We start from the raw sequence: 27,993 nt of genomic DNA on the forward strand, positions 1-27,993 counted from the left end.
TCCCCGGCTGGCCTTGAAACTGTAATCCTCCTCGTGGCTTCAAAATTTATCTGAGCCCCAATACTTAAGAAGCATCTGTGACACCAGCCCAGGCCAAGCTCTGCCCACATTTCCTGCACTTCCTCTGCTCGTGGCCCCGCTTAGCCTGACCTTTACCCCCACGCTTTCCCGCGGACCTCTGACACCTCAGCCTCCAGATAGCTTAATCTGTAGGCTCTGACCCCGTTGAGCTTAATCTATAGACTCTGCCCCCGCTGGTTCCAGGAAGAGCTGCATTATTTGTTAAAGCCCTGGGAGTCTTCGGTCAACCTAGGACCTGGGGTACAAGAAGGAAGAAACTGATTTCTGCCAGGCTGTGCAACTGGTGGGCGGGATCGGTGCGAGGCGGGGGGGGGGGGGGCGGCATTTCGGAGCCTCCTGGTTCTGCACTGAGAGATGCTGCATGCTCTCCCCTCCAGCCTGTTGTGCAGAGGAACTAGGGAAGTGTTCTCCAATAGGCCTGGCTTGAATCTGGTACGGTGGACCCTGAACTTTGGTGTTTGTGTTTTTATCGGCCAACCCTTGGCCTTGGAAGGGCAGGTACAGTTGTAAATTTGGAGTCTCAAGGTGCTTCTGTCCCTAGTTGAGATGGAAACGGTTGAAACCTGAGGATCCCTGGGGCTGCCGGAGCCCGAGACTCTCCGCCTGTTTCAGTCGTTTATGGCTGGACCCGCCCCACTCGCATTGGCTAATTGCCAAGGCCCTGGTTGCAGCTGGGCCTGGTAGGGATTGGCTGGCTCAGTCCAGCCCCAGTTCCCCACGCAGCTTAGTTTCCGGCAAGTCAGACGCCAGGGACAAAGACAGTTCAGAGAAGACAGGAGGTCCTGGAAGAATCGCTACTCTTGAGAGAAGGTGCCAGGCTGGGAGGCCGCAAAAAGGGTTCTGGCCCTGAACTCTGCCCTGGGCTGGGAGGGCTGCAGGGTGTCTGCTGGCCTTGGAGACTTCTGGTTTCCTGGTGATTGCACCCAGGGCCTGTGCTTCAGGCTGAGCTGTTCTACAAAAGCAAACAGTTCCTGTCTGCTGTCCCACCCTCTCCTGTCGTTCCTCTTCTCTCCCACCGTGTGGTCCTTTCATTTCTTCCTACTCTGCCCCCCCCCCCCCCCCGTCATTCCAGTCTACAAGGCTATATAACCCTCTCTTGGGCCTCAGAAGCTCACTCTCTGTCCATCTGCCCTGCAGGATGCTACAGCTGAGCCAGTCCTGGCTGGGACTGGGGTCCACGGCTGCCTTCCCATGGCATCTCCTGTTGCTGGGTGGGGCCTCCTGGATTCTGGCCCGAATTCTGGCCTGCATCTATGTCTTCTATGACAACTGCTGCCGCCTTCGTTGCTTCCCTCAGCCTCCTAAACCAAACTGGTTTTGGGGTCATTTGGGCATGGTGAGTGTGGCAAAAGGTGGGTCTCGGGGTGTCAGGATAGATGTGTTCCCAAGGAGTGAGGAAAGGCACTTATAGAGAGGTCTGGAACAAAGGACTTTAGAGAAGTAAGGGAGGGCCTAGGGAGCACCTCTCTCCTCAGTCCCAGCATCCCTTGACTCCTATCCACTCCAAGCTCTGAGGCTCTTCTCTCTCTCTCTCCCTTCCCTGCCCCCAGTCTGCTTTAGGTCACATTATGACCAGGACTCATGGTTTGAGGTCTCTTTTATATAAATAAATATATACATTTATATATTTATACAAATCTGCCCTCCATAGGAGCTCCCAGGGAGGGGAGCACGCAGCATGAACATCCCTGGTCCACTTAGTTTCCACGGATGGATTTGAGGCAGCGGTGCCAAAAGTCAGGCCCCTGCCTGGCCTATCCTTGTCCTTAGGCCAGTGTCTGTACCTCTCTGAACTGCCATTTGCCCTTTAGTAAAGCTACGGATCCCTGTGTCCACCTCCAGGGACTGTGGGGGGTGGAAGAGAGATGTGAATAGATCTTCAGCTTCTCAGGCCCTGTTCTTTCTGATCTTCCCTCCTCTCTCAGGATGTATCAGTGGACTCCATTGTCCAACCTGAGCACTTTGTTTGCGTACTGGGATGAAGCAAGCTTTTCATCAAGGACCACGCTGGCCACCCTTCCTAGGAGGGCTCCTTCCTCTGCATCCCCCTCATTCCCAGCACTCCTTGCTCCATACTGCAAGGTGACTATTGCAGAGTCACACATTTCTATGTCATCTGTAATCACGGGCACCATCTCCAATGTCATTGATTCATGTGGTGCTTTCTCTCCATACAGACAAAGCTCCATCCAAAATCCTTCTTCACCCTTGGCTTCCCAGGCTTCCCCAGGACCCTCTTCCTTTCTGCATTGCAGTCCAGCTGCTTCCTTCCAATCCTCCTGACTAAGTCGAGTCCTGTAGGAGAACAAAACCGGAAATATGTGTATATTCACGCACATGATATATACATACACATATACACACATGCACATACATACACACATGCATATACACACATACATATACATACATTTATACACATACATACACAAGACACACATATATACATGCACACAAACATACACACATATATACATATACACACATACATACATATACATATGCATACACATCATATAAATCATATAACACTTACATGTATGCATACATATACATATATACACATGCACACATTCATATACACATACATACAATATGCACACACATATACATACATATACACACATATACATGCATATACATATATACATACACACACACATGATTTGCTAGAGTGGTTCCCAATCAACAGTGGCCATCCGCACACTGGAGAGAACACAACAGTTACACATCTATAAAACTGAAGGCCTCTGCAGTCCCAGTCTCATGGTCAAAGGTCTGAAAGTCTCATTGAAAATTTTTGCTCTTCAGTTCACAAGGGAAGGTCCAAGAAGCAGATGTTGATGTCATTAAAGATGGATGCACTCATGTGAAAGAGGCAAAAGGCAGGCAACACTTTCTTCCTCAAACATTTTTTAATAATTTATTTTTATTTTATGTGCATTGGTGTTTTGCCTGCTTGTATGTCTGTGTGAGGGTGTCCGTTCCCCTAGAACTGGAGTTACAGTTGTGAGCCTCTGTGTGGTTGCTGGGAATTGAACCCAGGTCCTCTGAAAGACAGTCAGTGCTCTTAACCACTGAGCCAATTCTCTAGCCCCTCTTCAATATTTTTATATTCAGGCTATCCATCAGAAAGTGCCACCCACTCAAGATCTTCTCTCCTCGGTGTGTGTGTATGTTTCTGGAAACATCCTCACAGACTTACCTTGGGGTTTGCCTCTTAGTTTCAGATCTTATAATATTTACAATCAATATTAAATATCACAAGTCCACTCCTTATCATCTTGACCCCAACCACATATCCTTCTGTAATGGTTAATTTATCTAAAACAATACAATAATAAAGTAATAATTCCACCTGATGTAACTATCCTACACACAGCCAATGATACGTTAATTCTTTCCCCTCCCCCAAATAGGTGGAAAAACCTCTTGAGGAATACTTAGCCTTTTAGTAAAGTCTTTAAGGTAAAAACGATAGTACAGGTTTGCAATACTTAATTACTGATATTTCTTTTCTTGTTTTTGGTTTGTTTGTTTGTTTGTGGTTTTTGAGGCACAGATTCTCTTTGTGTAGCCCTAGCTGTCCTGGAACTTGCTCTGTAGACCAGGCTGGCCTCAAACTCACACTGATCCACCTGCTTCTGTCTCCCAAGAGCTGGGATTAAAGGTGTGTGCCACCGCTGCCTGGCTATAAATCTGTTCTTCACAAAGTAAGAAAGATCTACTTATAACAATTGTAATCCTTGATTTTTTTTAACTTGTGACACAGCATTGGCTATGTTTAAAAACAATGCATAATACATTATTTTAGTTAATAATTTACTAAGTGAAACGTCTTCAGATAACATTTTCATACGTACTTCATTTTGGTTGACTCTCCCCCACTTCCCCACAGTATTCTTTTACTCTTCCCACTAGGTTCTATTGTCTTCCCCATTCCCTCCATTAAAACCTTTTCCCCATTTTCATAGTCTCTTTCCGGTTTCCCAAACTTTTCTCATATTTACTCTTACTTAAGCACATTTATTTAATAGTGAAAGGCTAGGATCTACAGAGAACACATGGTATTTATCTGAGCCTGGGCTACTTCACCTAATACAGTGTTCCTTGGTTAGATTCATTTCCTGGCAAATTGTACAGCTGAATAAAATTTGGTTGTGTGTACTCCACATTTTCATTAGCCAGTCATGTGTTGATGAGTGTCTAAGCTGGTTTGTAGCAACAGGCTGCTTTTTCATCTCTGCCACCCAGAATCAAAATAACCACACAGAAACTGTGTTAATTAAATCACTGCTTGTCCCATTAGCTCTAGCTTCTTATTGGCTAATGCTTACATATTAATTTAACCCTTTTCTATTCATCTGTGTATTGCTACATGGCTGTGGCTTTCCAGGTAAAGTTCCATACGGCACCAACAGGGCTACATGGCTTTTCTCTGACTCCGCCCTTCTTTCTCCCAATATTCAGTTTAGTTTTCCCCGCCTACCTCTATTCCCTATGCAGGGCCAAGACAGTTTCTTTATTAACCAATGGAATTCACAGCGTACGGAGGGTAATCCCACATCACTGGTTCCATTTCCTTGCTATTTTGAAAAAGACCAGAGATAAATGTGGATGAGCAAGTGTCCCTATAACAGACTATAGAGTCCTTTGGGTATGTGCCCAGGAGTGATATAGTTTTATCATAGGGCACTTCTATTTTTAGTTCCTATGAAAAGCCCCCACGCTGATTTACACAGTGGATACAATAGTTTACAATGGTGCCAGTTGGTAAGGGTTCTTGTTCTTCTACATTCTCGACGGCATTTATCCTCACAATTTTTCTTTTTCCTTTATGTGTATGGTGTTTTTTTTTTTCTGTGCATTTCACGTGTACAGTCCTCCAGAGCCCAGAACAGGACATTGGATCCCCTTGAACTGGAGTTGAAGGCATTTGTGACCCACCATGTGGGTGCTGGGCATTGAACCAGGTGCTTTGGGAGGGCAGCCAGTACTCTAAACCACTGAGTCATCCCTCCAACCCCAGTCGATTGTTTTCTTGGTGGTAGCCATTCTGACGAGGTTGAGGTAGAATCTCAAAGTGAATTTCTTTGGTGAACAGAAGCATTTAAAAAACACTTTAAGATGTTTACTGGCAATTGCATTTCTTATTTTGAGAGCTGTCCAGTTTGTTGGCTCATTTATTGATCGGCAGAGTGTGGGGTATTTAAATTTTTTCAGTTTATATGTTTTAGATATTAAATCCTTGACTCCTATCGCTGGCCAATATCTTTTCAAGTTCTGTGCACCACCTGTGCACTATGTCAATAGTTTCTTTTGCTCTGTGGAGCTTTTTACCTTCATGTAACCTAATTTTTCAGTTCTTGGGAATGTTTCTTTTTCCTTCTTTCTTTTTCTTTTTTCTGAGACAGGGTTTCTCTGTGTAGCTTTGGAGCCTGTCCTGGAACTCACTCTGTAGACCAGGCTGGCCTCAGACTCACAGAACTTCACCTGCCTCTGCCTCCCGAGTGCTGGGATTAAAGACCTGTGCCACCACTGCCTGGTGGGGATGTTTCTTGTACTTCTAGGGTTCTATTCAGAAATTTCTTATACCTGCATTATCTGAATTTCAGTTCTAGATACTATTTCTTAGGCCTTTACCATTTACCCATCACATGTCCTTGTAACAGCTTTGTTATCTATCAAGTGTCCTATCTATAAATCATTTGTATTTTCCTATTGATTCATCAAGCCACTGTTTAAGGTAAGAAACATAAAAACGGAGAGAGTGAGATGTCGGAAAGAGGCATGTAGATTGAAAGTTGAATATTGTAAGAGAAACATGGATGAACTTGAGGTGGCTCAGCAAGAACCATAGATTAGTGATGCGAGTAGAAGGGATGAGAGAGCTTGGGAGTGATTGGCAAAGACCCTTCCAGGACTACCCTCTGATTTCTCATTTCCTAGATGAAGAGCAACGAGGAAGGCATGCAGTTTGCAGCACACTTGGGCCACTACTTCTGTGACATCCACCTCTGCTGGATTGGACCTGTCTACCCTGTCCTGAGGCTCATCCACCCGAAGTTCATTGCTCCCCTGCTCCAGGCCTCAGGTATCTCTCCCAGGATCCCAGGCCCTGGCCTCTCCCCTGCTTCTCCTCACACGTACACAGACCAAGCTGAGCAGGGGGTGAAGCCGTAGGGAACAGATATCATGACTCTGTCACCCGTCTTCTGGATGACCGTGGACCCAGTCCTGGGTCTCCTGGGGTGTTGACTGTCTAAGTTGTGAGTGATGGACATCCAATCTTATCCAACAAAGGGAATCTACTGTCTGGGGTGTAGCTCAGAGACAGAGCACTTACCTGCTGTGTACAAGACCTGAGGTTGCATGTGTAGTACAGAAAAAGAAAGTAAAGGCTTCTATTGTTGTAGGGGTCAAGGAGGGAGATCTTCAAGATCTTCAAGCATGACTATGCTAAGGGGGTAAACAACGGCTCCAGGAACCTTCATTTCTTAGCTCTGTTTTTGTGGTGGTTTCACAGATAACTCTTAGAAACTCAGCATCCTTCAGAAAATCTGTGTAGTACTGGGCAGTGTTCTAGCGGCCTTCTAATTGATTTTGGTGGTAGGACTGGCTACTTCCTCTAATCACTGTGGCTTGGTCACTGAGGCTCTGGGCAGCATGGCCACCTTTCCAAATAGTGGCATCAAGATATGGAAGGTGTGGTGAGGTTGTTGACATGAGAGAACAGAAATGTGGAGGCAGACACCATGAGTTGTCCATCTGTTATAGAACACTGACGCTATTTCTGTTCATCAGTGCAAACGACGACATGCGCAGAGTTGCTCGTTTGAGTTGGTCTTTACTCGGGTACCTGGTGACCTGAGGAGGCACTGGTTTGATTAGTTGCTTTTTTTATTGCTGGCTTAAAACACCATGACCAGGACAACTTGCAGAAAGAGGGCCTTATTTTGGGCTCACGGTTCCAGAAGGATGGGGCTGTGACCGCGATGTTGCGGAAGTACAGCAGCAGGCCGGCACGGTGATCGAAGGTGAAAACTGAGCGCTCTTACATCACTCCACTAACAAGAAGCAGAGAGAGAAAACTGGCGGTGGTGAGAGACTTGTACCCCCAGTTTCTCACTTCCTCCAGCAAGGACACATCTAACTTAACCTGCCCCAAACAGTGCCACCAACTGGGGACCAAGAATTCTAGTGCCTAAGATATGAGGGACATCTCACGTAAAACACCGCCTTGCTAAAAAGCTGGGTGTGGTGGTGCATGCACTTGAATTCCCTATACAGGGGAGGTGCATCCTGGAGCGCACTGGCTAGCTAGCCCTGTCAAATATGTGAGCCCTAGGGCTGGAGAAATGACTCAGTGGTTAAGAGCATTGCCTGCCCTTCCAAAGGTCCTGAGTTCAATTCCCAGCAACCACATGGTGGCTCACAACCATCTGTAATGAGGTCTAGTACCCTCTTCTGGCCTGCAGGCATACACACAGACAGAATACTGTATACATAATAAATAAATAAATATTTTAAAAAAATATGTGAGCCCTAGATCCCAGTAAGAGACTTTGTCTCAAAAACAAACAAACAAACAAAAAACCAAGGTAGATGCCTCCTCCTGAGATTGACTTTTGGTATCCACATGCACAGACACCAGCCCCTCACTCCCATACACACATCTCTCAAGCAAGCAGCTTATATAGGGAAGGAGAGAAACAAGACAGTCAATATTTCCAGATCTCAGGTTTGCCCCTTTGGCCTGGGGTTCAGGATATTAAACCCTGTATAGCTAGGCCTAGACATTCACTTGGATGTTGAGTTTTGTTAGTGTCTGTGGTCTGTGTTGCATTCTTTTTTTTACTGTTGCCTAGGCTGAGATCAGTTACTTCAGAATGAACAAGTCATTGACTGTGTGTGTGTACAGATCTGTTTACAATATGTAGATTTTTTTCCTCAATATGGAGTGAAAATATTTCCTTATAATACAAAATATAAAGTCCCCGTAACCAACCCTTTTATTTGTACCACTTTTCACTACTATTAAAAATTGTTACATCTTAGCTGGGTGGCGGTGGCACACGCCTTTAGTCCCGGCACTCAGCAGGTAGAGGCAGGTGAATCTCTGAGTCTGGGGCCATACTGGTCTACAAAGTGAGTTCCAAGACAGCCCGGGCTCCACAGTGAAACCCTGTCTCAAAAAAAAAAAAAAAAAAACAAAAAAACAAAAAAACAAAAATCCCACCAAGTAGTTTTTGCTGCCCATATATTCTTGAATGGAGAATGGTCCACTGGAGACCGTCATCTGGCCAAGGTGCAGAGGAAGAGGACTGTGGAATAACCTGCCCTAGGAGACATCTACATTATATCTCTTCCTCCCAAGGCTCAGGGATCGTTGCAGAACAGAGAGCAGACAGAGTGGAAGAGGCAGTGGATGATTGTAAGAAACACTGTTTTTTTCAGACACGGCAGGGCGTTTGCACAGATGGACTCACAGCATTTGTGACACCTTTCATATGTGCAAGCTCAAGCTGAACAAAATCCCAGCCTGCAGAGGGGTGGAGAGGGGAGGTGGGCACAAAGTCCCACCCTAGCCGAGGAGCTACTGCTAACTGATAGCTGTTGGGAGTTAGGGAGATCAGTCTTCTTCTTTTTTTTGATTTTTTTCTCTGTGTAACAGCTCTGGTTCTCCTGAAACTCTTTTTATAGACCAAGTACACTGGCCTCAAAGTCACAGAGATCTGCCTGCCTCTGCCTCCCAAGTGCTGGGATTAAAGTCATGGGCCACCACTGCCCAGCTAGAAACCTTTCTTAAGAGTGCTTGTAAGTCTGTTTATTTAGACAGCTGCTCAAACATCCTGGCTGGCTTCTATTTGGTAAAGATAACTGAGCTCCTGATCCTCCTACTTCCAGCTCCTGAATGCTGAGACTACAAGTGTTCACAGCCACACTTGCTGTGTGTGGTTAAAGAGTGGACCTTGGGCTCCTCTCATGCTAGGCAAACACGCGATCATCTGAACTACACCCTGATTATGAATTTTAAAGTTTATAAAGTCTAGAACTGTGGGAAACAAAAGAATTAGAGTAGTCCTGGTTAGACTTTTGCAAAAAAAGAAAATTCACAGTCAGAAGAATAATCTAGTTATCTTCTGCTAGAACTATCTTAAAATAAACTTGCCTGTAAAGTTGAAAGCAGAGTCGCAGAGACGGCTCACTGGTGAAAAGCACTCACTGCTCTTGCAGAGGACCTGAGTCTGATTTCCAGCACCCACATCAGGCAGTGCACAACTGCTGCCTGGGATCTGATGCCGCCTTCTGGCCTCTGTGAGCACCTGCACACATGTGGCACACACACACACACACAAATAAAAATAACAAATATTCTTTTATTTTAGAAATTGTAAATAGATACTTTTAGATAAGCCTTGAATTTAACTCAGTTTTCTAAGTAGTTAAGAGCCTGACAAAGTTAATAGAAAACTTACCTTGATTAAACACAAATTTTTGTGTTTTTTAAGTTGGTTTTGTAAATGTTACAAAGAACAAATCAATATCTTTAGAGAACCTCATTGATTTATATTGTTTGATGTTGGCTTGAGGTGCCGCAGTAGAGAGAGAAGCTCACCAAGGTGCTAAGCCTTCATTTTCTGAAGGAGCAGAGGGGTTGGTTCTGCCTTCTTTGAAAAGACCAACACCAAGCTAGCCCACTCCAGTTACTTTATTCAAACACATACAAGGTTAATAGGGCCTGGGAAAGTTCCAGCAACCAACATTATCTTGCTCTTGCTGCCCATGAGAGCAGACAACCCACACACATTTCAGGCTTGATCAGAAGAAAGAGCTCCAGCTCGTAGGCCCAAGATCAGTGCAGTGGAGAGCTCTCAGGTGGCACCAAGTGCAGAGTCTCCAGAACAACATCTCTTCAAGGTTCAAACAGTCTCAGAACAATCCCTCAGCCGCTAATGATTTCACCCAAACACGCGTAGGCTTTGCTGGAACATTCCTCTCAGTGCCTACAAAGGCTTTGCTATACATTTCCCTTAAAGCCAGATACAGAGCCTTAATTTACCTACCACTACAGACTTAACCAGTTCTACTCATGTATTGAAGTTTGACCTCAGGAATCATAATAACCTTCAATCACCGTACCCTATCATCATTAAAGAAGATTCTTTTCCACAACCCCTCTGTGATTTGCTCAGATCTTCTGTGATGTGTTTAATTCCCCTGGTTTTATCTTTTACCATTTTGAGAAAATCCAGTCATTTTATCTTCAGGCAAAATCTTATTTTTCCATGCAAAAAAAATATTTTCTTTAGAAATGCTTTTTAAATTTTTTTTTACCAAAATATTGCGCTTCTATCTCCCACTAAACTGTTTTGTGGTCGTTACGTTTTGTAGTTTTATTTCTTTTCTCAGTATCATGAGACCCAGCAACATAACAAACAAATTTATCAGCTTCTTAGGAAACTCTTCCATCTAAATCACATTTATTACATAATGTAACAGATTAAGGTCACTCACCCACATTTTATTGAGCTATAAAGTTCCTGACTTTGCAAGACCCAAGCAGATGTCACTGCTACTCAAATTTTTTTAAAGTCTGTTTTACACGTTTTTCTTTTGTCTCACTAATGTTTGAGGGTTACAGAAACTTACATTCCAGCAGAGGCTCGCAAGCTAACAGAGCCTTCGATGATCTTGGATAGGGAGCCATATTGTATAAGCAAGAAGGCATAAGGGAGGGGGCCGAGAATCTTTATGCCAACCCTGTAATTTCAGCATGAGATACAAAAGGCATCTGCTACCCTGAAAACTGTGGGAGAGGGAGAGCAAACATCTGGCTTTTTACTGAAGAAATAAAAGGCAGTGGGTATCCAGTCGTGCAGACTGGGCTGTTGGGTCTACCCACCACAGGTCGGACTCAGAGAGTTTGTGTATTCATTGTAAAATATAACGTATGAAATAGAGGCTGTAAATCTGCCACTCATTCATAATCAGAGTCTCTAAGGCCAGATACATTTTATCGCAAACTGTTAAAAATACAAAATGATACATAGAAACGATTACTTTAGGACTGATGAGGTAACTTGGTGACTAAAAACACTTATCGCACAATCCTGTTGACCTAGTTTGACCCTGGCACCCACTAACAGTAAAATATCAAAACTGACTGTACAGATTTGTCCTCTGACCTCCACGCGGCTGACACGCATGCACACACCCGCACATCACACATTACACACTCACTCACAATAAAAATAAAATAAATTTTGTAAACAATTCCACTAATTCAAAGCGTACTCTTTAATGGAAACAAGGCAGGAAATTTACATGTCTTGCATAGAACTTCCTGAAATGAAAGCAAAATAGTGAGACTGTAAACTCATTATGTGTACTTAAGGTAATCTCTTTCCCTTTGTTGGTTAAATAACTATAATTGTAAAGTAGTATATGACAATGAGAGAAACAGCTAATGGCCACCACCAACCCCTGGAATGTAATACACACAGTGGCCATAACTTTTACAATGAAATATCATTTTCATTTTCTTTAAAAGATTTATTTATTATGTATATTGTCAGTATTCTGTCTGCGTGTATGCCCGCAGGCCAGAAGAGGGCGCCAGATCTCATTACCGATGGCTGTGAGCCACCATGTGGTTGCTGGGAATTGAACTCAGGACCTCTGGAAGAGCAGTCAGTGCTCTTAACCTCTGAGACCTCTCTCCAGCACCCTCATTTTCATTTTCTTATAGCAAGCTTAATCAGGCCAGTTGTCAGGATGCTCCTCCCTGAGTGGTTCCCACTAGGAGTGGGGTCCGTGTAACCCATTATATCAGACAGAATTGTGAAGTAGATCAGAACAATAGAACAGAACAGTGACTTTAAACCAGATGCCTCATGGGCCATAACCTGGGAGAGGGAAGAAACTGCGCTAGAGAACACTTTTTTTTTTAAGAAGACTTTATTTATTTATTATGTATACAATATTCAGTCTGTGTGTGTCTGCAGGCCAGAAGAGGGCACCAAACCTCATTACAGATGGTTGTGAGCCACCATGTGGTTGCTGGGAATTGAACTCATGATCTTTGGAAGAGCAGGCAATGCTCTTAACCACTGAGCCATCTCTCCAGCCCTAGAGCACACTTTTAAACCAGAAGCCAAGCGAGCTGTTACCCGGGAACAAAGCTGGAAGCACAGCAATTCAGTTCACTAAGTGACAGTGACAAGGAGTGCCTGGAGCAGGGACAGCGTCTAGGCCGTCATTGAGATTTCTGATGAGTCGGTGACTACCTAGAGAGGCCTGAGCCATCCAGGCAGAGCTACCAGAGGAGGTAACCAGACCACTGAAGTTCATACGGCCTGTCATTGTGAATGCCAATGATTGGAAATTATAATTTAATCTTTAAATCGTACTTTATTCAGAGAGCCTGCAAGCAGAGAAGGCAGGGGGTCCTAATGTTCTAAAAACAAACAAACAAAAACCCGCCTCCCAGCTCAGCTCCAACCATCACATTGTACAGCAGGGGTAGGGAGATGACGGAGAACAAAAGACTGTCCTGTGAGAGCTCAGTCTTGCCCTCTGACCACATGCTCGGTCGTTCCCCTGGGGCTCATGATGGCGATGCTGCTTTCCCGCCGTGCCCTACTCTTCTCCCATGGTGCTCAGCTGGACCCAGACGTTTCCAAGGATGTGACAAGGACTTAGGGCCAAGGACTCCCCATCCTCAAAGATACCACAGGAGGCTTGCCCATGTGCCCTCCACGTAGAGCTGCCACTGCCCCCTTCAGCCCCAGGGTCAACGAGACAGAGCTGGACCCATCAAAGCTATGGTGGAGCTTCCCCTGCAATGCTCCGCACTCTCAATCACCCCCCAGCTTGGAGTTCCTTCCATCTCAGCTGGTTGGAACAATGAGGAGTCACTGAATAATGGGGAGTCCTTCATATGCCATTGTCTTCTCTTAGCCTCAGCCTCCTCCTTCAAGAATTCTCCATCTTGCTAGAATGCTATTGAATGTGATGGGAGACAGGGACTATCTGGGAGATATCTAAGTCACATTGGGGACATTCATAGGACTGTATTTAAATCTTGTCTGAGGTGTATCCGAAGGGCACAATTTGATCATGCCAGACTAGTTTGTGCTGTGTCAAGGAAGACCTTGTGTGTGGTGTCCAAGACAGGCCATGACAACACATGTCATATGTCCAAGTATGTGTCAGTGAGATCAGAGAGCTGCAACAGACACTGTGTCCCAGGTCTCTGGGAAAGCTCGCGGAGTGTTGTGCTGTGTTCAGATGTGGAGGATGTGTCAGACAAAGTAGGAGCCACATGAAGGCGTGATGGGCATGTGTCCCATGATAACCTGACCTTTGCTCTACCTGTTGCTAAGCTTGGTCTGGTCCCTTCCTGTGCCCCCACCCCTGCCCTGCATCCTTTTTTACTTTGTCTTCATCCCCTTCTTGTCATGCTGAGCTTGAAGGGAAAAGTGCAGCCCTTGCTTAGAGTTCCCTCTCCTCCTAAAGTCCATTGCCGTGGGCCCTGATTGTTCTCCTTTGTGTCAGCTGCTGTTGCACCCAAGGAAATGACTTTCTATGGCCTCCTGAAGCCCTGGCTGGGTGAGTAACTGAAGGCAAGGGTCAAGGGACTCCCTTGAGTGTTAAAGGGGGCACTACCCTTGCCTATTGTCATGGCTTCCCTACCAGGGGATGGGCTCCTGCTGAGTTCAGGTGACAAGTGGAGCCGCCACCGCCGCCTGTTGACACCCGCCTTCCACTTTGACATCCTGAAGCCCTATGTGAAGTTTTTTAACAAGAGTGTGAACATCATGCATGTGAGTTTCTTGAGCATGGGGTCCTCCTGGAGCCGTGTAGAAAGGAATTTGCTTTCCGATGTAATCTGCAGGCGTGGGTACCACAAAATTCCCTTTCCAAACTTCAGTTTTCTTTTTCTTTTTTAGTTTTTCGAGACAGGGTTTCTCTGTGTTGCCTTGGCTATCCTGGCACGTGCTCTGCGGACCAGGCTGGCCAGGATCACAGAGGAACTCTCCCCCCACTGCCTCTGCCTCCTGAGCTCTGGGATTAAAGGGATGCGGCACCACTGCTGGGCAATTTTCTATCTGTAATGGGGAACTAATAATCCATTCCTAAAGGGTAGCCACGATGACACCATGGAGTCATGCTCCTAGCATACGAAAGGGGCTGAGAAGGACCTGTATCTACCTAGTCACAGGAGCTTTGGGAAGTCAGCACGTTCATGCTGGCTGTTGCTCAGTAGATCTTTCTACAAACTACACTGTAACAGGCTTGTTCTTTTAGGCCACCAAGCAGCTCCCACATCAAGACACAGAGACTTGTTGTTAGTTTTAAATGCTTGCCATAGCTTTGACACTTTTCTGGCTAGCTCCTTTAGCTTAATCTGTTTCTCTTTATCCTTGCATCTTTTATCTCAAAAGCCTTGGCCTTTCTTACTTCTGTATATCTTACTTTCACTGCTTCTGTATGTCTGACTGCCTGGTGTCTGCTGCCTTCTTACACTAGGCATCGCTCTTGTTCTCTCCTCCTCTTGTTCCTTTAGAGCCTAGATTTCTCCTCCTATTTATTCTCTCTCCCTGCCAGCCCTGCCTGTCCGTTTCTCCTGCCCAGCTATTGACCATTCAGATCTTTATTAGGCAGGCAAGGTGAAACAAATGCAACATATCTTCGTAATTAAACAAATGCAGCACAAGCAAGCGTAACGCATCCTTGCATCATCAAACAAATGCAGCATAAACAGATGTGACACACCTTTACACAGTCAGAGTACTATCCAGCCACATAAACAAGTGTAACACATCCTTGCCTACTTAAAATAACATTCTACAACGACATACCACTCTAAACTCACTGGCCTTAGACTCTAGACGGTGACAGATATCTTTATCCCAGCACTTGGGAGACTGGGGCAGAAGTATAGTAAGTTCATGGCTATATAGCAAGACCCTGTGTCAAAACAACCAGTTCTTGTGCTAGACGGTCTTCTGAGCATGCTCAAAGCCCTGGTTTCCATCCCAGTATTAAAAAGAAAAAATAGAAAACATGGTTTGGGGGAGTGTTTGTTTTCATGTGTGTGTGTTTTGGCTTGGATTTTCGTTGCTGTTATTTTGGTTTTTGTTTTTTGTTTTTGTTGCTGTTGTTGTTGTTTTTTAGGGGGCAGTTTTAGACAGGGTCTCTATATATCTCTGGCTGTCCTAGAAATTACTGTGTAGGCCAGGCTGGCCTCAAACTCACTGAGATCTGCCTGCTGTCTGCCTCCCAAGTGTTGAGATTAAAGGTGTGTGCCAGCATGCCTGGCTAAATAAAAAAAAAAAAAAAAAAAAAACCCAACTTCACTGGCTATTCCTTAAGGAAGTCTGGGTTTTCTAGCATGGAGAGACTGGGTTCTGAAAGAGAGAATGAGGAGAAAAGCTCAGTAACTCTTCAAGCTTAGTGTCAGAGATGGCACACCATCATTTTTAAAACACTCCTCAGGTCTGAGCAAACAAGCCCTGAGTTCAGCTCAGATTCAAGACATGGAGAAACAGGCCTACATCCCAATTGAAATGCTACAAGGGCTTGTGGCAAAGACTGAGGGTGGAGGAATTATGAAAAAATGAAGACATTTCTGAACCTCCTGCCACTATGCTAACAAGGATGGCAATGACAACATTTATTGATTACCTACTAGCTACAGAAATATTATGGCAGTTCCATGATCTAAGTCATCTGATATAATTTCCACACTGCTCTAATGTAGAGATCACTATGACTACGACATTATGGATGGTGAAACTGGGGGCCAGAGAGGTCAGGGAGCATGTCAAAGTTCACCAGCAGTAAGAGAGTAGAAGCAGGGAAGCAAGATATTTAAATATAAAAATCAAGTCAATTTAATTATTACTAAAGGTTTAAGTGGCAGGACTGAGGAATGATAAGTTGAACAAAGGAGCCCAGAGGTGGACTTGAACTCAGGGATCCTGACTTCCAGGCTTGCATGTTTGTCTCATACAGTAACACCGCTGTTCTCATCCAAGCCTGGCCTACCCTGAGGTGTAGTGCCCAGGGCCAAAGACCAGAACGCTGGCTCAGAGCAGGGTGGGGGACTCTATTCAAGTTTTGGAAGATTTAGCCCATCTCAGTTTACTTCTCTGGCCAGGCCAAGTGGCAGCACCTGATCACCAAGGGCAGTGCCCGTCTGGACATGTTTGAACACATCAGCCTCATGACCTTGGACAGTCTGCAGAAATGCATCTTCAGCTTCGACAGCAACTGTCAGGAGTGAGTCACTGTCTTTGTCGGGGAACCTGAGCATGGACCAAGGCAGGAGGCTGGGGATGGAGGGACTGGCCAGAGGAAGAAAAGGTGGGCTATAACTGACATTTAAGGACAGTGAAAAGAAAGAGTGACCCTTTCAGATAGGTGGGGTTGTTTAGATAAAGCAGGGAACTGGAGACAAGGGTTCCCATTAACAGGCAGTTTGGAAACAAGACATCTGAAAACAAAGTTGGGGGGTTCAGTTCAATTTGTTGTTGTTGTTGTGATGAAATACCTGAGCAGAACAGCTTAAAGGAGAAGAGATATGTTTGAGCTCCTGGTATCAGAGGTTTCAGTGCTTCCTGGTGGGGAAGGGGGTGGGAGAGCACCTCCCATCATGATGGCAAAGAAGCGAAGAGTGAAGATTGCTTGTGCTTACAACCAACCTTCCCCCTCCTTCCCCTGTTGTCTCCGTGGGGCCCCAGCCAATGGGATAAGCTGCCCACATGCTGAGCAGGCTTTGACCCACTTAGTCTGCCCTGAAATCGCCCTATAGATTCACACAGAAATGTGCTTCCCTCAACTTAATCAAGACTAACTGTTCTGATCCCCATAAGAAGAAGGGAAGTGGGCACAAAGTCCCACCCTAGCTAAGAAGCTATTTTCATTGGTATCTTCTGGGAAAGGGAGAAATAAGTTTTCTTCAATGGAGTGACACTGGGTATATCTGCCACACTCCAAGGCAGACCTCATGCTCAGCACAAATCAGACACCATTTGTGTGTGTGTGTCCTTTGGTTTCATTTGGAGGTTTTTGCTTTGTTTTAAGAGAGAGGAAAAAAAAAAAACAAAGTTGGATGGGTGGGACGATTCAAGAAGAAATTGGCAGAATTGGAAAGAATGTGATCAAAGGTTAAAAAATTACTTTTAAAAAAAGATTTAACTGTCACCAGGCAGTGGTAACCAATTCCTTTAATCCCAGCACTCAGAAGGCAGAAGCAGGCAGATCTCTGAGTTCCAGGATGGCCAACTCTACACAGAGAAATCCTGTCTCAAAAAAAAAAAAAAAAAAAAAAGGCGTGAGCCACCACCGCCAAGCGAGAGGGGGCTAATCTTAGCCCTGGGTCTCTGCCTGGGCAGGGGGTTTATGTGTCCTAAGAGTTTGCCTTCTCTCTGGCCTGCCCTGCAGGTCTCCCAGTGAATACATTGCTGCCATTTTGGAGCTCAGCTCCCTCATCATGAAACGGCAGCGCCAGCCCTTTCTGCGCATGGACTTCCTGTACTACCTCACTGCTGACGGGCAGCGCTTCCGCAAGGCCTGTGACCTGGTGCACGACTTCACAGACGCTGTTATCAGGGAGAGACGCCGCACCCTCCATAGCCAGGGTGTTGATGAATTCGTGAAGGCCAAGGCTAAGTCTAAGACTTTGGACTTCATCGATGTGCTCTTGCTAGCCAAGGTGGGTTTTTCTGGGGTCTGAATTGCATGGATCCTAATGTCCAATGTTAGCTAGAAGTTGAACTTAATCTAGAGAGTACTAGGGAGGCATAAACAGTGGTTGTAAAAAGGAGGAAAAGGTTAGAGATAAGTTTTAGAGGTGACTGCTGGATGCTCTGTAGAAGAAGCAAAGAACAGTAAAAAGCCAAGGACGAAATTGTGTGGAAGGCCCTGGAGATAACACAAGGGACTCCTGTGTGCACAGTGAGTGTCAGGCCTTGTCTCAAGACAGACCTATTAGTGTTCAGTCACTGTATGAGCTGTAGTCTTGCTTTGTCTACAGGATGAACATGGAGAGGAGCTGTCTGATGAGGACATTCGGGCAGAGGCTGACACCTTCATGTTTGGAGGTGAGAGTCCCTATGTAGGGCTACAGAAAGGAAAGGATCTGTTAGTTCCAGAGTCATCTGTCAGAAGGACACCCAGGATCTCTCCATTCCTTGCATCCACTGGTTCCCCAGCCTTTCTGAGGACCTTGCTGCCTAGACACTGCCCAGCCTGCCTTCCTGTTGATCCTGCAGGTCATGACACCACAGCCAGTGGGCTCTCCTGGACCCTGTACAACCTTGCGAGGCACCTGGAATACCAGGAGCGCTGCCGGCAGGAGGTGCGGGAGCTGCTGAGGGACCGAGATCCAGAGGAGATTGAATGGTGAGCGTAGGTCCTTGCCATCTGTTCTATAGCCCTTCTCTTTGGCTCTGCTCCCCAGACAGGGAAGAGAATCTCCTTTGGTTGATTCTTCCATTACTGCTTAGTGTACATAGAAGCTGAGCTCAGGGAGATGGCTAGCAAAAGAAAGACTGTATGCTTAGTGAAGGAGACCTCTCAAAGCCCACAGTTAGCTGGGCAGTTGTGGCGCACGCCTTTAATCCCAGCACTCGGGAGGCAGAGGCAGTCAGATCTCTGTGAGTTCGAGGCCAGTCTGGTCTACAGAGTGAGTTCCAGGACAGGCTCCAAAGCTACAGAGAAACCCTGTCTTGAACTCCCCCCAAAAAGCCCACATTTACCACCTCACTAATTTGCTGGTCAAAGTTAGCGAACTTTTAAAAATCATCTGAGTGCACTGTAGACAGGGGATCCTGGGAAGCGAGCTGCCTTGAGCTTCTGAGACCTCAAAGCCCTCAGCTCCTTCTCCACCACCATGTCTGCCTGCACACCACCATGCTTCCTATCATGATGATAATGGACTAAACTTCTGAAACTGTAAGCCAGCCCCGTTGAAATATCTTCCTTTATAAGAGTTGCCATGGTCATGGTGGCTCTTCACAGCGATAGCTACCTTAAGACACTAGGGTGACCTCAGATCCATCTATTGGACCCTGAAGTCCAATCACTGAGGAGGAGTTGCCCCAAGAGACCACCTCTCACACCATGATCTGTACTTTAGTTGATGTAAAAGCATGAGGATTTTATTAATTCTGTCACAACAGGGTCTTTCAGCATTCGAGAAGCCAGAAAGACCCTGAATAGCTGGTACAGGCTACTTTGGGGATTGTTTCCCAACTATTGGGATTGGCTTATTCAAATGGTTATTAGCAACGATTGGTCTGAGCCACGACGAGAGAGTGGTTGCTAGATCAGGCGGGGTAAAGGGGAACATCTATGAGTCATCCTAACCATATCTAAGGGTTATCTTGCCCCAATTCTAATAACTGAGTTCTATCTGGAGAACATCCACAAGGACAATCCCCAACATTCCAGTATGTGCATGTGTAGTTGTTAGGTCCTTGGTTCCCAGAGGAGGGGGAGCACTAGTGCTGAGAGGCCTCAGCTTAAAGTTCTACACATCCTCATGCCCCTTCTTGAGTGCTGGAATTATAAAATCATGTCACCGTGCCCATTCCTAGATGCGTGTTTAAGTTGGTCAGTTTGTGGTGGGATATTTGCTATACTGCCCAGGCTGGTACCAAACTGACAGACTCAAGTGATCATCCTGCTTCAGTCTGCAGAATGGCTGATCTTAACTGATGAAGCAAAAAAATAAAGGAAGCCAAGCTGCTTGATAGCACAGTTAACGAGGCACTCAGAACTTCTTCAGGTTAAGGAGACATCTTTGCTATACCAGAAGGGAAGCATGCATCAGACAGGTTGACATGCTTAGGGGTCAGGGAGAGTAATGTGCCTGGATGCTTGGAAAATGCATGTGAGGACTAGGGAGGCTCCTCATGAGACTGGAGCTGGAAATACAACATTTAAAAACTATTAAGAGTTTGAGCTTTCCAGTGGGTGGTGGCACACAACCTTTAATCCCAGCCCTTGGGAGGCAGGAGGGGGCAGGCAGATTTCTGTGAGTTTGAGGCCAGCCTGGTCTACAGATTGAGTTCCAGGACAGCCAGGGTTACTCAGAGAAACTCTGTCTCAATAAATCAACAAATAACTTGAACTTTAATCAAAGGTGCGTCCACTGAAGACCTTTGGAAGTCAATGTAAGATCCAAGATAAACATGAGTGGGAAAGCCTTGTGTGGAAATTCAGGCTGCAATGTCAGAACTATGGAGACTGCTGCAGATTATAGTGCGTAGACTGGGCTACAAATAAGACTTTACTCACGATGAAAAAGAAAAATGTGTGCTGTACTGTTTAAGGCAGCCAGAATGTATCATGATTTTGTCAAAACATTCCCAACTTAATGAACATTTGCCTAGCTTCCAATCTTTTTCTCTTATTTATTTATTTATTTATTTATTTATTTATTTATTTATTTATTTATTTATTTATTACTGTGTACTTGTGGGTTTTGCCTTTATCCTCTGAGCCTTCTTGCTGGTCCTTCAGCTTTTTCATCTAACAAACACAATGCAGCGAGTATCTGTGTACTTCAGTTCAACCCTGTGTGGAATATCTGTGCAGAACAAATTCCAAGACTTCAGTTGCTAAAGTCAGACCTTTAGAATATGAGCTGTTAAACTGCGTATTTAAAAATGCCTTGGGAGCTGGGCGGTGGTGGCGCACATCTTTAATCCCAGCACTCGACAGAGGCAGGCGGATCTCTGTGAGATTGAGGCCAGCCTGATCTACAAGAGCTAGTGCCAGGACAGGCTCCAAAGCTACAGAGAAACCCTGTCTCGAAAATCTAAAAAAAAAAATGCCTTGGGTTAGAGAAGTGGGATCAGCATCTAAGAGCACTTGCTATTCTTGCAGAGGGCCAGATTTTGGTTCCTAGCACCCATGCTGGGTGATTCACAATTGCCTGAAACTACAACTCCAGGGAATCTGTTGCCTTCTCTGGTCTCTGCAGGTACCTTCATGGACACACACACACATACACACACAACCACACATACACATAAATAATTTTAAAACATCATTCATGAGTTCTATAACTCTTAGAAAATCCCCTTCCACACAGAGACCCGGAGAGTGCTCACTTCTTTGTGTCTTCAGTATATGTATGGAACTTGGAAGGGTTTGTGAATCTGAAAAGTTGTAGCTCACTCTGCTACATGAATAAATACCACTGTACGTGATAATGGTGTTGGACAGGGCATTCATCTTTTGATCAGCCGTGCCTATGTCTTTTTCTGTGACAAATTACGTTGTTTTCCTATCTCTGGAATTTTTATGGTTTTTATTTTTCTTACTGATCAATACATTTAAAAAATGTTTTTAATTTTTGTTTTGAGACAAGCTGTCACTATGTAGCTTTGGCTGTCCTAGAACTCACTTATAGACCAGGCTGGAATCTAGCTCAGACAGATCTGCCTGCCTCTGTGTGAAATCACAAGCACATACCAATACATCTAGTGTTAGAGGAGGCTGCTTGTTTGTTTCCCTGCTGCTCAGACTCGAAATAACCACACAGAAACTATATTATTTGCAATACTGTTTGGCCAAAAGCTTAAGTGTATTTCTAGCTAGCTCTTACTTCCTAAACTAACCTATCTCCATTAATCTGTGCATCACTACAAGGTCGTGGCCTACCAGCAAAGATTCAGCAGGCTCCAGCAGAGGTTTCTGTCTCCTGTGGCAGCTACATGGATTTTCACTGACTTTACCTACTTTCTCCCAGCATTCAGCTTGGTTCTTAAAACATTTTAAATGCCATATTCTGTAGTCTTTGAAAGATCTGAAGAATATCTATGAATCTGAAAATACCTCTCTGTACATCTAGAAAACCTAACTAACATGATTACAAGCTTGACTATTATAAATGACTCTATTGACCGATATTTCTTAATTATACATTATATTTTTAAATGAGCTGCACAAGCACAATACCTTAATCAATAGCAGAAATATACATATAACCAAATTGACCTTAAATTTATGTCAGTAAACCAAGATCCATACCAATGCAAAGTATTCTCTATAACATATCCCCCTTTAGATGTAAACAAACATTTATTTTAGTTGGGCAAAGTAATTTTGGGGGATGTTCACAGCTACCTTTCAGGGGGGGGTTAGTCCATAAAACCACATTAGTCTAGAAGGAATCCACAGGTTCTAATCCTCTGTGGAAATAAAAAAAGCAACAAATCCTTAGACAAAATTTTGAAGTCAAGATACCTTTAAAAATATATATATTTAGCTTAACAGCCTATACAATGAAATGTCTCTCTGTACTTAGTTCATTCACAGTCAAAAAACTCAAAGAAAACACAATAATATACATAATCTAGACTCTCTGTGTATTTATCATCTTTATGTGGCTTATTTTTCTTATGCTATTACTTTTTCTACAAGTTTAATATCTTTTTTATAATCTTTACTCCTTTAACCTATGACTGTCTGTGATCTTTTATATCATAACTGTCTATACTCTTTTTTCTTTCTCTCTCAAGCCTACATACATTTATTCAACACTGTGACCCATTTATAGTTTTTTTTTTCATCTGAATCTGTCTTTATTGCATATCTGTAATTATATTCTGACCAGAAGCACCCTTTTTCTTTATTATTGCTAAGCAGGCATGTCTAGGACCAATTCCATGGTCCTGCCTGCTTGCTCCACCCAATCCAACATGGTGGAAGTCTATTCACTGACTCTGAGACTGCTGAGTGGGAGCCACACTCACCACCTCAACTCTGGTAACCAGTTGGCCCATGCTGCCACCAATTAACTTGCAGCATGCTGCCCACAAACCCCATTCAAGTGCTTGGTCTCCTAAAAAAAAAAAAAGCCAGAGTTTGTTCTGGGAAGCTTCCATTTTGAAACTGCATGTTTTTGGAGTATTTTGGGTTTTTTTTTTCCTGCTACCACTGAATCAGAAAGACCTGCCTTAAAGGAGCCATGGTGTTACTACTTGCCACAAGCAAACAGAGCCCATCCAAGGGAAAAAAATAATGTTCTCTCAGGTTTTATGGATGTAGTCACCCACATTGGTACCAATTTGTTGGGGGGCTGCTTGTTCTTTTCCTGGCCACTCAGACTCCCGAAATTATCACACAGAAACAATATTATTTGCAACACTGTTTGGCCAATAGCTTAAGCATATTTCTAGCTAGGTCTTACTTCCTAAACTAACCCATCTCCATTAATCTGTGCATCACCACAAGGTTATGGCCTACCAGCAAAGTTTCAGCAGCTCCATCAGAGACATCTGTCTCCTGTGGCAGCTACATGGCTTTTCACTGACTCTGCCAACTTTCTCCTAGCATTAGGTTTAGGTTTCCTGCCTAGCTGTATTCTACCCATCAAAGACCAGAACAGCTTCTTTATTCATTAATCAATAAAAGCAACACATATCCAGAAGAAACTTCCCACACCAATCTAGCAATTATTTAACCTTTAATTATTTATTTTATTTTATTTTTTTTGTCAAAGCCTTTCACTTAGGCAGTTTCTTTATTAATAAGAAATCACTCCCACATCAGGGTGGGAAGAAGAGAAGAGACTGGTGTCCCACAGTTCCCCTGTAGGGCACTTTTTTTTTTACTCATGTTTATTTTTTTTTTATTTATTAAAGATTTCTGTCTCTTCCCCACCGCCGCCTCCCCTTTCCCTCCCCCTCCCCCAATCAAGTCCCCCTCCCTCATCAGCCCAAAGAGCAATCAGGGTTCTCTGCCCTGTGGGAAGTCCAAGGAGGAGGGCTCCATCCAGGTCTAGTAAGGTGAGCATCCAAACTGCCTAAGCTCCCACAAAGCCAATACATGCAGTAGGATCAAAACCCCATTGCCATTGTTCTTGAGGTCTCAGTAGTCCTCATTGTCCGCTATGTTCAGCGAGTCTGGTTTTATCCCATGCTTTTTCAGACCCAGGCCAGCTGGCCTTGGTGAGTTCCCGATAGAACCTCCCCATTGTCTCAGTGTGTGGGTGCACCCCTCACGGTCCTGAGTTCCTTGCTCATGCTCTCTCTCCTTCTGCTCCTGATTTGGACCTTGAGATTTCAGTCCGGTGCTCCAATGTGGGTCTCTGTCTCTGTCTCCTTTCATTGCCTGATGAAGGTTAATATTCAGGAGGATGCCTATATGTTTTTCTTTGGGTTCTCCTTCTTATTAACCTTTAATTTTTATACATTTTCATATATGTGTATGGCTGCATGAGTGTCTGCCGTGTGTGTGTGTGTGTGTGTGTGTGTGTGTGTGTGTCAGAGATGACAGAAGAGGGCATCAAATACCTTGGAACTTGAGTTAAAGACCGCTGTGAACCAGTTAACATGGGTTCTGGGGACCACACTCAGGTCATCTGGAGGAGCAGTAAGTGCTGTTAACTATTGAGCCATCCTTCCAGCTTGAGAACTTTAAAAGTATGTGTATGATGTGTGTAAGAGGGTGGACATGTGTGTATGGGTGTTTGCATGTATGCAGACAAACGTGTGTACATGTGTATGTACATGTGTATGGAGGACAGGTGCTGACATCTGATGTCTTGGTTTTTCTCCACTTCTTTTACCTACGGTCCCTCTCTGAACAGAGCTTGCCTGGTCTGTCTCTGGGTCAGCTATGACCTCCTGGTTGGAGATCAAAACTTCACTCTTCATGCTTGCATGGCAAGCATTTTATCTAATGAGCCATTTTCCCAGCCCCCGAGAACTCATGACATATTCAAAGTCTCTTCCTGGTTCTTCTTTATTAGAGATGGAAAAATCACTCTGGTCTTATCAACCATCTATAACCCTAAGAATGTTTAGTTTACTGCTTTCTCTTTTCCGTGCCAGGGATGGAGCCCGGGCCTTGGACACAGTAGGAAGTGCTATTGCTTGAGTTTCATCCCCAGCCCTAGCTCATCGTACAGACCTTGTTTTTCAAGTACCCTAGTATTGGGTCCCTGGGCTACCATCTGCCTCTGTACATGTCTACATCCCCAGGATCAATGCGTGAGTCCCGTCTACCACCTCACACCTCAGCCAGTCTTCATACCTTGTTAATTCTTACCTGGAATAGATGTGAAATAACATCCCTCCCACTGCCAGAAGTCTTTCATCTCTGTTATCTCATAATCTGGTGTATTTACCCCTCCCTCCTCCTTCCCTCTCTCTCTTCCTTCTTAATCTAACCCATTTCTAATATTCTGTGTAGCCCACGAGGTGGCTTACCAGGGAGGATCTTAACCTGCATCTGTCTGGAGTGGGAGAATCATGGCGACTCCCTGACTCAGCTTCTTTTTCCCAGCTTCCTGTTCTGTTTTCTCTGCCTACCTAAGGGTTGCCTATCAAATGGGCCTAGGCAGTTTCTTTATTAATAAGAAATCACTTCCACATCTTTCTTTCTTTCTTTCTTCCCTCCCTTCCTCCCTCCCTCCCTCCCTTCCTCCCTCCCTCCCTCCTTCCCTTCCTTTCTGTTTGTTTTTTGAGACAGGGTTTCTCTATGGAGCCATGGCTCTCCTTGAGGTCACTCTGTAGACAGGCTGGCTCCCTCTGCCTCCCCAGTGCTGGCATTCCCCATTTTCTTTAGTTACCACCTTGCTCATCTTCTTGACAAGCTCTTATTCTGTTGACCTGTTAGCCATTGCATAGACTAGGCTGGGCTTGTCCTCCTTCTGCCTCAGCTTCTCTGCAGGAATAACAGTCCCAACTTGGACACCTCTTTTTAGATATCTTATGCTTGCCCCCCCTGAATTCTTAGTTTATACCCTTTCTCTACTTTTCTCCTAGGTCATATGTTCTTTATCTGTTGATTTTCAAGATTTCCAATGTGTGTGTGTGTGTGTGTGTGTGCGTGCGCGTGCGTGCGCGCGCACACACACACCCTCTTTATTTTACCAGATATTAACTTCTCATGTATTCGTGAGCATGTCTGGAGTGCACTAATATCCCTTTCATTCCAGCACTTAGAAAGTGAAAGCAAGGGAATCAAGGTTAAAGATCATCCTTCATTACATAACTAGTTCAAGGTGAACATCGGACCTGAAAAAACCAAAGCCAAGGGGATACAGAGAGGGCTCAACAATTAAGAGCCCTTAACTATTTTTCCAGAGAAATCTAGTGACAACAGACAGGTCACAACAACCTGTAATTCCACCTCCAGGGAATCTGACTCCCTCTTTTGGCCTCCACAGACATAAGTGGAAGACACATGCACACTCATAATTTTAAAAAATTAGTTATTTTTTTAAGAACAATAGTTTTAGTACAAAACTGTGTATGGATCAGTCTCACCGAGTGGCAGAGAGGCTTTGGTCTTGCTCCTGGTTAACTATGTGGCATATTCCTTAGGGACGACCTGGCCCAGCTGCCCTTCCTGACCATGTGCATCAAGGAGAGTCTGCGGCTGCATCCTCCAGTCACAATGATCTCCCGATGCTGCACCAAGGACGTTGTGCTGCCAGATGGTCGGGTCATCCCCAAAGGTGCCCTCCGTATCAGTGGGTCTGGTTAGGATGGTGGTCCCCAGAAACAAAGTGGACCTTTTCATCATTGTCCCCTTACTCGACAGGAAATGTCTGTGTCATCAGCATTTTCGGGGTTCATCACAACCCTTCCGTCTGGCCAGATCCTGAGGTGTGACCCTACCCTTTCCCCAACTCTGGGACCTGGGGAAGAGGCCTACCTGGGAAACCATCTGGCTTTTTCTGTGTTTGTCTTTTCTGCGGCCAGCAGAATGTAGCAAGAGACACGACCCTTTAGCATAGTCTTGCCTGGCTTGCAGGTCTATGACCCCTTCAGATTTGACCCAGAAACTCCACAGAAGAGGTCGCCTCTGGCTTTTATTCCCTTCTCTGCGGGCCCCAGGTGAGATAGGTGATCTTGGGGTAAAGCGGGGGGGGGGGGGGGAATCTGGGTCCGATGGGGGGGACAGAGGACAATTGGGTCAAGATTCTGGGTCTCCTTACCGACCTTTGCTTGGGTTGTGTGCAAAAGGCTGCAAAACCCGGGGTTGCAAGGTCAAAGGCTCTGTACTCGGAGTCCTGCCCTGGTCTGAGTTGGCACTGAAGCTATGCCCCAGTAATACGGAAGGCCATGCAGGGTCCCAGGCACATCAGTGCCCTTCTGCCTCTCACACTGACCAGGCGCATCAGAGACCCGGTCAGATTGGGTCGGAGGGTGTGTCTGGCTGGGGAGTGCCTGCCTGGGTCCCGGTGCAGTCCCCACCCTATCTTCCCGCAGGAACTGCATAGGACAGACTTTCGCCGTGAGCGAGATGAAGGTGGCGCTGGCGCTCACACTGCTGCGCTTCCGAGTCTTGCCAGACGACAAGGAGCCGCGCAGGCAGCCGGAACTGATCCTGCGCGCGGAGGGCGGGCTGTGGCTGCGGGTGGAGCCGCTAAGCACGGGTACACAGTGACCTCCACGCCTGGCCTGGTTCCACCCCACCCACCCGCCTTTGGATTTCTGAATAAGTAGAACTGTCTTTTATGCCTGGGCTGCGAGCACCAATTAAGAACTTGACGCTAAGATTCTCACTGCCTCTTGCTGATGAGTGTTCTCCTGGAGCTCAAGCCTAGACTTCATCCTATGAGAGCTACCACGGGTGTTTTGAGTAGGAGAGGGGAACAGTCTTTCCGGCAGAATTGAGTCTCTGTGGTCATTGAGGCAAACCCTTAAATTCACTACTATTTGCCAGCCCCTGGCGTCCATATACCCAAAGAGTCTGGAATGTTCGCATGGAAGCTCCAAGCCCTCTTCTCTGGTGCTGCCTCAGTCCAGACTCCATCCCTGAGAAAGTCTGCCAAATGATGGGCCCCTCCCCAGGGATGCTCAAAACTACTCCCACAGGGTATTAAAATGACACCCCCCCCCCCGATTAACAAACACATGGGGTTTCAGTCTT

The 27,993-nt window shown here is 45.3% G+C and overlaps 1 protein-coding gene across 3 annotated transcripts; it reads left to right on the forward strand.

The window, feature by feature from the left end:
* Positions 1–175: 175 nt before the first annotated feature.
* LOC126504114 (cytochrome P450 4F6) lies at positions 176–27,978 on the forward strand. 3 transcript variants are annotated; one of them, XM_050146152.1, is made up of 13 exons: positions 176–321; positions 1,219–1,417; positions 6,031–6,175; positions 13,642–13,695; positions 13,783–13,910; positions 16,250–16,371; positions 17,536–17,806; positions 18,128–18,194; positions 18,366–18,495; positions 26,439–26,572; positions 26,659–26,723; positions 26,872–26,954; positions 27,330–27,978. In XM_050146152.1, the coding sequence occupies exons 2-13, from the start codon at positions 1,220–1,222 to the stop codon at positions 27,505–27,507; spliced, it is 1,575 nt and encodes a 524-aa protein (XP_050002109.1). In that variant the 5' UTR covers positions 176–321; position 1,219; the 3' UTR covers positions 27,508–27,978. The 3 variants fall into 3 exon arrangements, with proteins under 3 accessions (XP_050002109.1, XP_050002108.1, XP_050002110.1); XM_050146151.1 differs by lacking the exon at positions 176–321 and adding an exon at positions 746–891; XM_050146153.1 differs by lacking the exon at positions 176–321 and adding an exon at positions 973–994.
* The last annotated feature ends 15 nt before the right edge of the window (positions 27,979–27,993 follow it).

The sequence above is a fragment of the Alexandromys fortis genome, unplaced genomic scaffold (genome assembly GCF_014885135.2).
Source record: "Alexandromys fortis isolate MF-2015 unplaced genomic scaffold, M_Fortis_MF-2015_v1.1 scaffold_42, whole genome shotgun sequence".
NCBI classification, from domain to species: Eukaryota; Metazoa; Chordata; class Mammalia; order Rodentia; family Cricetidae; genus Alexandromys; species Alexandromys fortis.